At 31.1% G+C, this 16233-nt stretch overlaps 1 protein-coding gene and 1 long non-coding RNA gene across 2 annotated transcripts; both read right to left on the minus strand.

The window, feature by feature from the left end:
- Positions 1-414: 414 nt before the first annotated feature.
- Positions 415-4146, minus strand: LOC139492550 (perlucin-like). The gene is made up of 4 exons (XM_071280707.1): positions 4046-4146; positions 3052-3142; positions 1277-1517; positions 415-501 (listed from the first exon to the last, which is right to left on the minus strand). Exons 1-4 carry the CDS (start codon positions 4139-4141, stop codon positions 462-464), a joined length of 468 nt encoding a protein of 155 aa, XP_071136808.1. The 5' UTR covers positions 4142-4146; the 3' UTR covers positions 415-461.
- A 1098-nt stretch (positions 4147-5244) lies between these two features.
- LOC139492551 (uncharacterized) lies at positions 5245-15937 on the minus strand. The gene is made up of 3 exons (XR_011656893.1): positions 15878-15937; positions 9467-9706; positions 5245-5379 (listed from the first exon to the last, which is right to left on the minus strand). It is a non-coding gene; the product is annotated as an uncharacterized lncRNA (long non-coding RNA).
- Positions 15938-16233: the final 296 nt, after the last annotated feature.

Here is a 16233-nt window from a genome sequence, read left to right on the forward strand (position 1 = left end):
TATTAATTCATCATTATAGCTATACAAATTTAAATTAATAAAATAATTTTACTATTTTTGTGATTCCAGGGGTCTGATAATATCTTTATATATACCGTACCCTTATCAATATGAAATGATTCCTTTTTTTTCAACAATTGTATATTTGTTCTAAAGAAATGATAGATTTGCAAAAGTTTTGTCTTATTACTATACATATTGATAAACTTAAAACATATTTTCTATTCATAATTGCACATCTTCGCATTTTAGTTTCATTTTTCGTCTATTTTATGTAAATAGAGTTTTCCCTTTTACATTTTTCTATTAAAACGTTATGCTTTTCTTTAAATTATCCCTCATATTGTCAAATTGGTAATTGCTTTTCAAACTTTTTTTGATATTCATTTTCAATGGAAAAATATAAATAAATAAGGCATTTGAAAAACTCATTTTAATAACCTATATCTGTATCAGTATCTTCAGCCGAAAATCTGTTCGACATTAACAAAATCTGTAGCTCTGAAAATTAAATGATTGCCATTATGATTCCTATCAAATGTACCATAGGTTTTGTTCCATGGGATCACGTTTTGGTCTACCTATGCCACAACTGGCTTTAATATTTCTTTAAAAAGACAGTTAGAAATACTTAAGAAACAATCAAATTCATAATTCGATGAGAGACCGAGAACACCATACTGAAAAACGAAATTGTTGAAATTTCAAACAACTGCCTACATAATATTACAAGGAAATCGGGAACCAGAGCAAAACGAACACCAGTTAATATCATGGGATCTCAGAAGCACCTTTACAACATGTAGCCCAAATTAGGTTGCGCATGATAAGTACATGTTCGGTCATTAGTCTCATTATGTAAGTTCACAATAAAAGAAAAGCAGTAGGATTTCGCTTCTTTAATTGGATCATATCTGTTGTACTCAATGACAAAGATATATTCTAACGCTCAACATATTCATGATTGCGTGCATAAAGCCTTCGAATAAAGACTTTATCTAAGCCACGTCAAACCCTGGGATAAATAGCCTCCTTGTAATCAGCGATCCTCTATCACGGGAATCCTGATAGAGAATGATAACTCTGTAATATCATATTAAATAGGAGCAATATACCCAATGGAATTATGCAGACGCTGTTAGAGTGTAGCTTTGTGGGAATGGAAAGCACACAATTGAATGCCTGTTAGACTGTAAATACGTCTTACTAAACCAAATGATTTCATGTTTTGACTAAAGTCCTTGTTGTGTGTTATCATCTTAATTCTGAAACTTACTGTTTTTCACAAATAAAATGAACATTTCTATCATAACAATCGTTGTCAGTCCAGTACATGTTATCGCCATTCAGGAAACACATCAAGCAGTTCTTTTTGATAGCAAGTGACACATTATTATCTGGTTTACCTGGTACCCAGGCTGTGTAACCTTTTTGTGCAGTACCAGTTTCTGTCCAAAGCCATTGTCCTTCAAATACTAGATCTGTTGCTCCGATAAAAAAGTTTCTGAAACCTTCTCCTGTCAGTTAAAGACATTTTCAAATTTATTGGGGTGTAAAAGGGTTGACCGAAGTACAGTTTTTTTCTAAAAATGTGCGCACGGTGAACGCTTTTATAACCCTATAAAATTACAAAAAGAAGCATTCAACACTTAAGATTACATTTCTTAGGTAAGATCATGAAAACACGAGTTCTATCAAGTTTTCCATTAATTTACCTGTGCATTTTATTGTAGGAGCTCGTGTCATCATGTATATTACATTTCATTATATTGTGTAATGAATGTTGATTTCAGAAGGATGCGTGATTGAAGTTAGCCAATCAAAATAACGTATCAAGATGAAACATACATGCAATGTAATTATATGAAATTGAAATACTCATTTGTCAATGATTCATTAAAACATTTAGTTAAAAGAGTTAAATAACATATGTCTACATCATTGGTTTTTGGACGATAAATGCCTCATTATATTCTGAGTTTCATATTTCTATATATCTATGTCCTCGATGCTGTTTAACTTGGTACGCATGATTTACCCTAGAATGTCATCATCAAACAGTTGGGTCAGTTCAACACGACGGGTGCCACATGTGGAGCAGGATCTGCTTACCCTTCCTGAGCACCTAAGATCACCCCTAGATTTATGTGGGGTTCCTGTTGCTTAGTCTTTAGTTTTCTATGTTTTGTCTTCTGTATTATTATTTGTGTGTTTGTTTTTCTTGCTGTGGTGTTGTCAGTTGTTTTTTAAATCTATGAATTTGACTGTCTTTTCTAACCTCTTTTGAATTATTTCTGAAACTGTACTAGAACAACCGTAGAACTGTTCTGATATCCTCTATTCTGTTGTAAAAGAGTTTGGACAGTTCTAGCTAAGAACATCGTCGTGAAAATAATCATAATCATAATTGTTTGCCTGAGCGCCACTGATGATTCTTTTTCAACGAAAAGAGCACGTCTGGCCTACATAATTTTTTTACGTTGTTTTACCCTACATTAGATTGTGACAGTTCTACCTTATGACAGATCTGGCAGTTCTACTCTAAAAGAAAGGTAAAGATAGTTATACCCCAGTACAGTTCTATACTAGAATTATTCTTCTATAGTAGAACTGTTCTTAAACTGTTTCGAACAGCTATAAATCAGATTTTACTGACAAAAATGAAAAGAGATTAGAACCAATCCTGACTGTTTAATGCAAAATAAGTTATTCATGTTGTTACTTTGAATATTTGTAGCTAATATCCTTTAAGCAGTATGATTTGTGTCAACTAAAAATCGTTTTATCTAGCATAAACCACATCATCAACAAACTAAATTTCAAGTTCGTTTTTTGTTGTTGTAATATTTTGCGCGGGAAAAAAGAATATGAAAGAAATGGTTGTCTATAGTTCCTTAAATGTGTCCACGTCTACGATGTACCTTTTTTGTTTAAATCTATTTCATTGTAGACAGAACACGCGTCTGGCGTATAAAACTATAATCCTGGTACCTTTGATCAATATCATTGACTTGTGCCAGTCTTATCTCTGGTTGCTCATATTTTACTAACCATCTAAGATGCTGATAATGTTTTTCATAAATGAATGTTTTTCTGCACTGTCATCTGTCGCTAAATACGCCTGATGAGATCTACATGCGTCCTACAAACAAAATGTAAATAATTAATTCAGCATTCTTCTCACTTGCACATTTGTCATTTGAATATCTTATTTTTAAACTTCATAGTTACCGTCTCATTGAATTTTGTCATGACTAGATCCATTGATCTTATAAACGTGTCTTAACGAGTTGTATGGTTTCAAAAAACAGTTTATGAACAATAATAGCTTTCAATAAATCACATATAAAAAATATTAATGTCCCTCATAAGGGAGACAACCAAAAAAGGGATCTCTAATTACAGGGTCAATCACGGGATTTTTTTCTTGGGAAAAAGGGGGGGGGATAAAACAAATTATAAGTACAAGGACGATTTAATAAATTATCATTCACTAGTAGAAGTCAGTTTAATTTTGCAAACATGTTCTTTTTGCTAAACTTCGCTTTTACAAATTTGACTAGAAATCAATTCGACGTCATTTTGTTGTCAATTCATGTCTAGGCTCTCTTTTATATGAATTCAGTTAAGAATTCTGCATTTGCTTAACAAGTTCAGTTAATGTCAGAAGGAAAAGTGAAATCAAAGTCCACCAGGAATACCAATATCGCTTACTATTTAGAATTTTTTTTTTATAATGGTTTAAGGTAAAACGATGATAACGATGACACATAAGGTTTTAATATACAATCAAAAGAAATTTCGATATTTAACTATTGTCCATGAGGTTCAGATGCATATTGCTAATCTTCTAATATCATGTTGATGATGTAGTAATCCCCTGGTACTGGAAAGATTTCGTGAGAAAATAAAATGTTTCATGCATTTAATTTATGTCATGCATCTAGTTTAAGAGACATGAATCAGTTCGAAGTCCCATGAAGGCATAAAATACGTGACAACCAATCATTCTATTTATATTAATGTAAACTTTATAGAAACTTACGTGTGCCTCAAACCAATTTTTCTTTTCAGGACTAAACAAGAGACATTCGCCACGAAATTCTGCCCAACCCTTAGTACACTTTGAAGTTGACGGCATATGTGTAGTACCTGAAAAATAGTAAAAGTAAAGTCCTGTATTATTGTAAAATTGTAAACGGGATTAATCACACCATATTTCGTGCAAGACTAAATGCACCATGTCCAAATTTGATACAACGTTCTTGAATCGATTTTATGAGTATTATAGAGAGAAAAAAAATAAAAAAAGCAGAAATACCGAACTCAAAAGAAAATCAAAAACAACAAGTACCCCAAATGCCAAAATCAAAGCTCAAACACATCAAACGAATGGAAAAAAACTGGCATTTACAGGGCTTAGAACAGGCATACCATAGCGTAATCAAAGGAGCATGAGTTGCGTTTTAGACAAAAATCGAGATACGATGTTTTTAACTGTTCTAAACATTTATAAAAGCGGAATATATAAGATGTATATTTCAAAATTTTGCTTGGAAATAATCGAGCCCATTTGGGTCCAGAATTTTAAAGGAAAGTAGTGATTTGGTCCAGGTGAAAAAGGTTGAAAAATAGCACTTCGGAAGCTGTCAAAAGATTTCAAGACGCCCTAAAGATAAAATTGTCCATATTTTGAGTTAGAGACGATGAAGTTTTCTATAATTTTGATATAATTTGTCCCAAAAGTAGTACAACACACTGTAAAAGTTTCTTTGAGAAAGCGCAGGTGGGATTTTTTTTATTTTCATTTATGTTCTAAAAGAAATGCACTACGAAATAATTGTGTTCTCGGACCATAAACTATGCTTGCATTATTCACATTATGACTACATCAATATCATAACAAATTCCATGACTTTAGTACCTTGAACATGTGTCTATATCCTATAAACATATACTAGAGACCGACCTCCACATAGATGAACTGAAACTTTGATTAAAATTGATAATAACAATTGGAATGTGTAAAAGAGACAACAACCCGACCAAAGGACAGAAAAACAGCATAAGGCCATCAATGGATTTACAATAAACTCATCATAGATACCAGGTTTGAAATTAATGTAACACAGCGAGAAAATCTTTATTTCAAAATGTTCAAGTAAAATTCAGTATAAGTGACAGCTTTGAAATCAAATAGCCTGAACTGTGGATGTCAAACTTTATTGTCAAGGTACTTACTACAAAGGTTGCATGTCGCTTGGCAGAACCTTTTCAAGCCGCTATTACATGCAGATTGATCGCACGCGACACGTGAATCATCCACACATGATTGTACCGATTGTGTTGTAACTGTAGTAGCTTGAGGTCTAGTTGGTACTTAAAATATATATGATATGTCATTATTTTAAAATGCAGCTATTGTCTTTACATGAGATGTGAGATCACAGATATTTTCGTAGATGTGTAGGTTCTATTGAAAGTAACATCGAAAAAGACAATTTAGTAATACCTTTTCTTTTTTACCTTGATCCGTACAATTTGTGGAACTTATGGAACTAGTGAATCCGCACACAACTTGGTTTGGTGTTTTCAACAAGATTGATTTTCTTTGTTGGTGCTTTGTTTGACTACTTTCGTCGTATATATATTTTTGTTTTCCTGATTAAATCACTTCCCTGAGTCAATGTCACCAATCACAACTATAAGTAACATATGGAATCTTGAAACGAATACTTTTCAAAACTGTAACTCTATAAATAACCGGGTTTTTTTGGATAAAATAAATTGTATGTTTGACTTGGTGTTAATTTGATACAAGAAAACTGCAATATGAAATTTTATAAGTAAAGAGGACATTTTCATCTCGCCTGTTTTTCTCTTGATAGGATCGAGAATGTAACATAAGGACCTTAATTTTGCTCTCCTAGGCTACTTAGGTAACTGTTGTAACAGGAAATTGGAAATAAATTGTATTTGAATTATTAAAAAAATATGTGTATTTGTACTTACCTGTACTTATACTCTTTCATGGAACAAAGTAGCATATTGATTTCAATGTTTCTTGTTCTTTGGAATATTTTAATATTCAAAAACAGATTCATCCCCTTCCTAACGTATATATTTTTACAAGAACTCTGCAACCCGGTTATCATAAAGTTAAAATTGATTCTTTCATGGAACAAAGTAGCATATTGTTTTCAATGTTTCTTGTTCTTTGGAATATTTTAATATTCAAAAACAGATTCATCCCCTTCCTAGCATATATATTTTAACAAGAACTTTGCAACCCGGTTATCATAAAGTTAAAATTGATGTTATTAGTCTAAAAAAGGTTACATTGAGCACTTTGAAGACCAATCAATGTGACGGTGTTAAGACACTCATGAAATTAAGATATCAAAAAAAGTATTTATAAAAGTACCACAACCCGGGTTGAATTTAAAAAGGTGAGAACACCGTAAACCTGACACACACACTCGGTTATATCAACCAATGTTAGAAATGGTAACATCTGAAATATTTCTTTGTATAGTAATTTTCTGAATAAAATAGTGAGTTAAGCCTAGTTTTATAGCGAGAAAAAACTACAACTTGTATAACAGTTATTGATAGTTCCGTTATATTGACAATATTTGGTGCACGTGATGGAAGATCAGTACTTCATCATTGCCATAGATTCCAGATGAACATAGAACAGACGTTTAATCTTTGAGTACTAATATATTCTCTTTTGTTAGTGTTGTTGAGTTTCCAATTGAATTGTCAATAACTAATATTTCATTCTGAATTATTTCAGTGACCAAATAGCCATAACATATCCAGAAAGAGTATAAACGTCTTCTTTTTCTTTTGCGCTTAGCCCATTGCCAAGCATTATTCTTGACTCAATTCGTCATATTTTAAAGTTGTTTCCATTTTTTTCTAAATTGATGGTGTTACGCTCGAAAAAATGCAAAGTGTAATGTATGTGTTAAAAACAAACTTTCAATTGCTGAATGGTTTTTAATGCTAATATACAGTACAGCCTGTGACATTCTCTTAATTATGTCCACCCTCTTGCATGGTCAACATCCAATGGTGGCCATTTATTGGGGTATTCAATCTTGAGATGTTGGCCATTTATTGGGGTCATAAAACATAGGTTGATGTTTTATCTAATAATGTTACCTGTTGTAATCAATCAGGGTTGAAGTTTCCAACTTGTATGTTTCTTTAAAATTTACCTGTACAGGTAACTTAGGTTTCTTTCAAAATTGACATTTCACTTTTTTTTTGAAAATGTAGAATAAGACATTGTTTTAGTCTTTGTTAATTAAACATATTAAATATTATTTTTGATTTTTCTGTCTTTTGAATTTATTTAAATTTATTTTTTTATTTGTTTTTATTCATTTTTGTATGATTTTGATTCTTATTCTTTTAATGTCTTCTTAGTAAGAATCTTGAGAAGCAAAAAGACAAAAATGTCAAAGATAAAGTTATTGACTAGCATTTGAAAGACAACAGACTTTAATTATTTTTTTTGAAAGTAAAAAAAAAAATTAAATGTACATGATGTTCCTTGTATTTAATTGTTTAGTTGCATTATTTAATGAATGATCATTAATAATAACTAATAATCAAGCAAATGGACCTTTTAAAGAAACCATGAAGGAAGTAATTTTTAGCAAGCCTGTTTCTTAACAAAATAAAATGATCAGACAATATCAATCCTCTTATAATTTTTATAACATCGATTATTATTCAGGAAAACTACAAATATCATATGTTTTTAATAGGAAAAAAATATTTTTGTCTATTTTTTTTTTAAATCTGAAATCAGGAGTTAACATAATGGACATGTTAAAGAGACTTGTTTTCCAAAAATAATATTTAAAGAAAAAAACTGTCTTGCTTTGCCTTTTCGAAACAAATGTGAACTTATTAAATATGACATCTTCTGTTTGGCTAATATCTGTCAGTTAAAGGCCAAAATTTGACAAAATACACTTATATAGATGGTTACACTTTTATGGTCTATTAATTAAATCATTTTTCCTGTGTACATTTATATTGTTGGAAGTGCTGGACTGGTATTATACATATTATTTGTATACATTTGCAAATATTTCCCTATACCCAGGCCTTTTGGATAAAGTTAACAATTTCAGGGACTTAAATGAATTAAGACTTGAAAACCCTTAAAGAAAAATTAATTTAGAGAAAAATATAAGAACATTTTTTAAATTAGATTTAAGAATAAAAACTTTCGTAAAAACTGTATACTCAAATGTGTCACACAGAGAGTTAGTGGTCATAAAATTTTAGAAATAGAAAATAGTGGACAACATAAAATTCCTAGAAAAGACAGAATATATAAACTGTGCCACTTACTGGACAATGAAGATCCCTCCTTCCTTAATTGTAAAATTAACAAAACAGCTTGAGATAATCTATTTGAAAATTATATACCTTCTCATAATATTGTTTCTTACCCAAGAATAAAAAGTGAAAGAAATGCTAAACATTTATTACATCAATATGTTGAAAATATTGGCTCCCTTATAAAATAGTCATTATTAGAACTGAGGACAGAAACATAAAAAAAATCCATGTGTTTTAATTTCTTATAGAATTGTTAATTCTTTGCATTATAAATCTTTTTGATTTAAGAAAATTAATTTGAGAAACAACTTTTCCATAGAAAAAGGCAGGCATTAGGGAAGTTTGCATTATATTAGAAGATGATATTCATTTATTCTTCACTTACCATAAAGTACATGTAAAAAATAACTTAAATTTAAAAATTAAAAAGGTAAAATGTCAAAACAAATATTCATGAGTCAAATTAAAAAAAAAATCAGCTATTTATTTAACTAGTTATATTATTTAATTCTATTTTTGAACTTTCTTGTCATAATCACAGTAATTAAATTTCACAAACACATACCTGTATATTTTACCTGAGACACATGACCTGTAAGTTATATAATTTTAACACTTCAATGCAGTCAAGATTTACCTTTATCCTGGACTAATTTTTTATTAATACCTTGTGTATTAATTAAGCAACAGGGGGTATAATAATGGACATATAGGGCCACCATGGTGGAAATAACTTTTATGGCCACCATGAATAAGATAATGTCACAGGTAGTAGTACTGTATAACAAAAGCTGCGTATATCTACTTTTGTCACAACCCGTGTTCATAGGAGATATATTTTGTGGAATCGAATCCCAAAGTTTTGTAATAATAGATGAACTCATGTTCTGTAATCCTTTTCTTTGTAACTTTTGAGTCGATTATTTTCTATGAAAGTTGTATAAGAAGATAGATGCCAATGATATATATGTGCCGGACAAATAGTCAAATACGAAAATCAAATATGTGTAAGCTTCAGTCATGTGAACTGTTCTATAAAATCAATAAGTGGTATATGGGCTGATACATAAAATCAAAAGATATCGAACATGAAGCTTACCGTTAGTACAGCTTTCACACGACTGTTCTTCATATTCATCTTTAAAATATTGCTGTCTTGTTATATTACAAGACTGCAAGCATTCATCAAAAGATTGTTGATGGCCTTCAATATGATGACAGCAAATTGGTTTCATTCTGTATCTTACACCTCCGCAAGTGGAATTACATGCTGCCCACGGTGCCCAAGGATAAAATTCGCATATACGCAGTCCGTACGAGCAATTGGATTGGGCATTTACTAAGGAGATATATAAAAATATGAAGATACAGTAAAGGAACTTTATCGTTCCTTAAAGTGTTGTACAATAATGCCGATGTATTTCTGATAAAAATGGTCGTAGTAATCATCAATTTTTTTTCCAGGTTATCCATCGGGATAAGTATGATCAACTTGACTACTACGAATAAATAGCATAATGTTAGTTATACAATGAACAAATGTTGAAAATAAGAATGATCAAGACACAATAAAGATTTGTTACAAGCACAAAAAGGGCTGAGACAAAACTAGTTTTACGTGTGAAAAAAACATCGCCCCATACCTAAATACACCAAAACTAAAACACGTTATATGTATTTATTTCTGGTTAAGTATACATTTACGCCAAATTGTTTTGTTTTGTTTTTGTTTTTTACCTTTATTTTGTCTATAGTTAGGAGTTCATTTTATTTTTCTCAGGTTGGTTTCCATTATAAGCCTTTTCATGGAGATTGTTTTTTTAATGCTTTTGTTGATATGCTATCTGTTTTATATGAAAAGAAGTTTAAAGGTGTTCAAATCGTTTAAAAAAAGACTATCCTGTATTTAATATATAGAAAAAAGACCAAACATATATACCAAATTTACGTCATAAACAAAAAGGATATTGTTTTTTATCATTGATATTTAATCTGCCACTGATATGTAATATCAATTAATCATGTTAGTAATTAACAACCATGCTCTTATTAAAGTGAAAAGAATAAAACATGTAAGGCAAACTGAAAGACTTACAGATGAGAGGAAAGAAGCTCAGAAAACTGAGCAGATCAGAGCAAAGGGGACTGGGATCAACATCCGATCTTTGCGCATTAATTGTACATCCTTAATAGAAAAATCTTTATTCAAACAGGGAATAAAAAGTTAACAAAACACCTAATGAAAAGAGGGGCCAAAGATACTAGAGGCACATCAAACTCATAGATCGAAAATAAACTGACAACGCCATGGCTAAAAAAGAAAAAAACAAACAGACAGACAAATAAAAGCTCACAGAACACCGCATAGAAAACTAAAAACTATGCAACACGAAATTCACCAAAAACTGGTGGTGATCTCAGAAAGAGTACGCAGATCCTGCTCCATATATGGCACCCGTGTATTACTCATGTTATTAAAAACACTGTAAATAGTCTCATTCGGTAGGTCACATTCGCGAATAGGGAAGGGGATTGTTATTATGGCAAGGAACATGTCCGATATTCCATAACGGTCAAATAACTCGTGATGGTGTCGTAAAATTTACGAAGGGATTATTTCAACTTCGCCATTTTTGCTAAAATAAAAATCTGGCCTTTAATCAAAGATGTAAAACTAAAATTCATTGTAAAATGACTTTCAGCAATACAAAATAGGATAAGATACAAGTCAACAATTTCAATACATACTTTACGATTAGATATTACAACTAGTACATCCTTCATATAATTATTTGCAAGATAAAAAAAAATCCCCGAGAAGTTAGAATTAAAAGAGGGACGAAAGATACCAAAGGGACAGTCAAACTCATAAATATAAAACAAACTGACAACGCCATGGCTAAAAATGAAAAAGACAAACAGAAAAACAATAGTACACATGACACAACATAGAAAACTAAAGAATAAACAACACGAACCCCACAAAAAACTAGGGGTGATATCAGGTGCTCCGGAAGGGTAAGCAGATCCTGCTCCACATGTGGCACCCGTCGTGTTGCTTATGTGAATACAAATCCGGTAAATATTCTAATTCGGTAGGTCACATTCATGAATGGGAAGGGGGTTGTAGTTACGACGTAGGGAACATATCCGATATCATTTGTGAAACAGTTATTCCATAACGGTCAACCAACTCGTGATGGCGTTCGTAAAATTTACGAAGGGATGATTTCAACTTCACCATTTGGAACTCTTGGTGTAATAGCTTCCTTGTGAGCAGTAACCCTCTATCAAGAAAATCATGATTCCATTTATAAAAATAGATAAAACTAAGAAACTACTATTAAGCTGGTGTAAAGTACACCGCCTAGATCATGTTGGCCATTTTGTCTTGAAGACATCAACACCAAATATTACATATTTAATTTACTAAAGTAAACTATAAGGTATTTTCCCAGAATATTTAAAAAAGGATTAGCTTGAGTGAATCAAATATTTAAAAGTGGCGATATAAATACACCAGAGATCTACAGACCTATATCCCTATATGCTAGTACATCTAAAGTACTTGATCAAAACATTTGTATCTGTATCTGTCACAGTATAAACTACTACACGAGGCACTATCCGGATTTAGGTCAAACCACTCATGCCAAACAGCTCTAACCAATTTAACGTAACGGTACCGAAATTGCACCGAGTACCCAAATTGCACCTATTTACCAAAAATAGCAGCAGAAATATTACAAGATTTCCTCGAGAATAAACAATTTGTATTTTTTATGATTTGATACTATGCACATCTTTAAGCATAGGTACAAATACTTAGATATGCATAAAATGTTCACAGTATTTATCAACAGATGAAGAGTTTACTGGAAAAAACAAAACGTCATCTTTCTAAAATGATAAAATACAGTATGTTACAAGTATCCATTTAAAAAAAATGAAGAGTAAGCATGGATTAATATCCAATTGTGCAAAATATTTGAAGAAATTAAACAAAAGCTCTGATATTAGACTTTTGACGATGCGAATTTAAGCATGGATGCAATTTGGGTACTCCTAATTTCAGAATCATTGATGGTTTGGAGGTCAGTTTAGACCAATTTTTCTATGATTCTATATGGATTAAAATTCAAATTGGTGTACATATATAACAAAGAAGGGTACAGCTATAAAATAATCACAGAATGAACATTTCAGTCTTTATCATAAACAAACGTAGGTAAAAAAAAACACTGTCAAAATAGATCTCTAAAAGACAACAAAAAGTATACACAGGTGGTACCGCTTCAGATTCTGATCAAATATTGGGTTGTCTAAATTATCCATTTTTCTAGAATTTCTATTTAATGACTAAAATAAATCTTATGGAAACAATCTAAGAACTTACAGAAAATTTTATAAAGATATCAATAAGAAATAAAGGCAATTATAGTATACTGAATTTCAAAACTCATAAATCGATAGAAAAAAAAACCAAATCCGGGTCACAAACCAAAACCGAGGGAAACGCATTAAATATAAGAGAATGACGACCCAACATTAAAATGTAACACACACAGAAAACTATGCATTAGACAAAATCCGATGAGAATAACAAATATAACATCAAAACTAAATGTACATGTGACACGTCTTATAATAATATGAATTCACACTCAAATATAAGAGGAAACAAACGACACAAAAGAAAAAAAACGTTAAAATGTAACACACAGAAACGAACTATAATATAACAATGACCGTATTCCTGACTTGGTACAGGACATTTTTGAAAGAAAAAAGTGGTGGGTTGAACCTGGTTTTGTGGCATGCCAAACCTCCCTCTTTTATGGCCATGTTAAATATAACATTAAAATGTCAACACAACATTACAGGACTAAAATACAAATAAATAGGAGAATACAATTGTTTACATGGAAACTTTTTTATCAAGTGATTTTAACCGATAAATGATATATAGATTTAATAAAAAAAAAAGATTAAGTAATAGTAATCTGACTATTGAACCGGGTAGATCCCGTAGATTACCTCTTGAACAAATATTATGTCTCGTTTCATATGAATTTATAATTACAAGTAAATTTTCAAAGGTAAAAAGCGCAAATGTCCTGTCATTTTGGTTCAGGTGTATGAAAGAATTTATAGCCATAGTGTTTTGAATCTCAACAACAACAAATTAAATGTCTGTAAAAATGGTTCATCATTGTGATCAGTATCTGAGAAAATCAGAGCTTAAAAGATCACCGTTTTTACAAAATTGCGATTGGCAGATCGTTCTTCGACATTTCAATGAAATTTTGTAAAAAAAAAGGACTAAATAGCTAGTCTTTAGTCAATGCCGTTCTATGCTAATGTTTCAACTGGCTATTAAAATTATACAAAGAATCTTAATCAGAAAGTGTTGCAAAATTGGAATATGTATTTGATATGTATGAAGTGAAAGATCGTTACCACTTTTTTGTGTCATTCCAAAATTCACTGAAAGCATTCAAATCGTTTTGTAATTCATTTACATAAAAAAGTTATCATTGTGATAAAAAGGAAGTAGAGAGTATGGTCCGATTTCAGGAAAATGTATGATGAGGAAAAATAAACATCTATGTTTACATTTAATGAGTATAACATAACTAAATTATATGTAAAAGGGGGTTGGTGATAAATAAGAAGTATGAAATAGCCTTGCTGACAATAACACTAGAATTATGTAATACAAATTTGATTTTTTTCTATTTTTTTTTTTTTTTTTTTTTTTATTTCTAATATATTTGTTTTGTTATATTTATAACAATATCATTAAGAATGTTGTAATTTTATTTCAATTTGAAAACGTATCACCTCCAAAATATCTTAATATTTGATTTTTCATATGATATTGGTTTGTAAATATTGTCATAAAATTGAGAATGGAAATGGGGAATGTGCCAAAGAGACAACAACCCTACCATAGAAAAAAACAACAGCAGAAGGTCACCAACAGGTCTTCAATGTAGCGAGAAATTTACGCACCCGGAGGCGTCCTTCAGCTGGCCCCTAAACAAATATATACTAGTTCAGTGATAATGAACGCCATAATAATTTCCAAATTGTACACAAGAAACTAAAATTAAAATAATACAAGACTAACAAAGGCTAGAGGCTCCTGACTTGGGACAGGCGCAAAAATGCGGCGGGGTTAAACATATTTGTGAGATCTCAACCCTCCCCCTATACCTCTAGCCAATGTAGAAAAGTAAACGCATAACAATACGCACCTTAAAATTCAGTTCAAGAGAAGTCCGAGTCTGATGTCAGAAGATGTAACCAAAGAAAATAAACAAAATGACAATAATACATAAATAACAACAGACTACTAGCAGTTAACTGACATGCCAGCTCCAGACTTCAATTAAACTGACTGAAAGATTATGATTTCATCATATGACCATCAGGCACAATCCTTCCCGTTAGGGGTTTAGTATCATACCATCATAACATATATGAAAAGAACATAACCCGTGTCATGCCAACAACTGGTTTTTGAATAAATGTGTTTAGTTCCGATGCAAAGACCCTATAAGTGAATCAATATTAACGCCAAAATATGCAATCTTTAATGACCTGACAACAGTATCGTAACTATATCATGTTTGTCTTGGTAACAACTCAATATTTTGATTTAACACCAATAAAATGATTTGATTTGTTTTGTTTTGTTTTGATTTGGTGCCATACTGCTCGCTTAATTTACAAATGTTATACTGGAGGCACCAACACTTACACCTACGTAAAGAGATAAACTGGTTAAATTTCAAATCGAACATTGACATCCTTCTTCATAAAATTCTCAATAATAAAGCATCTATTTATCTATGTTGTCAAATTGTCAACCTACCTTAACAATGTATATATTATACTCTGCATTATACGTAACATTCAATAACATTTAAGTACTAGTATAGTATATAAAAACTGAAGCCCTACCTATCTATTGATTGCAGATGTCAATCTCCATTATAATGTTTGAGCAAACATTTATACAAAGAAAGCAAGCATTCGGAAAACAGCTCTAAAGGTTCCCTGGAATATTTTGCTTTACAATTTATTGGTCTTTACTCATGATGTGTATAGGAAAACGCATTTGTACTTTTTTTCATAACACTGGTTGTTATGTGACCTTGACCTAGACTCTCGTATCAACGCGTTTAACACATGTGTACCTTGCCCTTTTTAGGAGACTAGGACATTTAACACAGTTTCTGTACAAAGAATACTAGTAAATATGAATTAGAGTTATTGCATCTATTTTGTTTTTTAACAAGAATATGTTCGATGGCTCGATACCCTAACTTGGTACAACAATGGATGAAAACTTTTTTGTTGTTTTACTTGACGGCAATTGATTGGAAATATGTCTCAAATATTTCAAACTACTAATGTTCTCTTTGTATTTGGAATCTGTGCATGATTTTTAATGGAATGATGAGACGTAGAAAATAATATTTAAGAAATACGTTACTCTTACCGATAACAATCCCAGACAAACATAAACATGAGAATATAAACATCTCCATAATTTTCTTTGCATAATACATGATAATGCAGGTCGTGACCTACACTGGAATCGTTATACCATTCATGTACACTGCTATCTTATGATAATATACTATTTACGATAGTTTGTGAAAGAAGTGGGTTCATTTAAACCTACATTTCACCCTTAGCTGAGACACAAACCATTATTATTTTTTTTCATTATATTGACTATTCGTATACCAAGACGTTGTCTTATAAGTTGGAAGTTTTGATAAGTTTAAACTCTAAATATGACAATAAATGGGTAAATTGGATTATTTTAATATTGGAACAATGTTTACACTG

The sequence above is a fragment of the Mytilus edulis genome, chromosome 10, assembly GCF_963676685.1.
Source record: "Mytilus edulis chromosome 10, xbMytEdul2.2, whole genome shotgun sequence".
NCBI classification, from domain to species: Eukaryota; Metazoa; Mollusca; class Bivalvia; order Mytilida; family Mytilidae; genus Mytilus; species Mytilus edulis.

Bases quoted from the DNA above. Each gene is read 5' to 3' on its own strand.
- LOC139492550 (XM_071280707.1), bottom strand. From the start codon at position 4,141: ATGCCGTCAACTTCAAAGTGTACTAAGGGTTGGGCAGAATTTCGTGGC. The intron at 3,143-4,045 runs GTAAGTTTCTAT...TTTTGTTTGTAG, and splicing joins AAAATTGGTTTGAGGCACAC to GACGCATGTAGATCTCATCA. The intron at 1,518-3,051 runs GTTAGTAAAATA...TTTAACTGACAG, and splicing joins CATTATCAGCATCTTAGATG to GAGAAGGTTTCAGAAACTTT.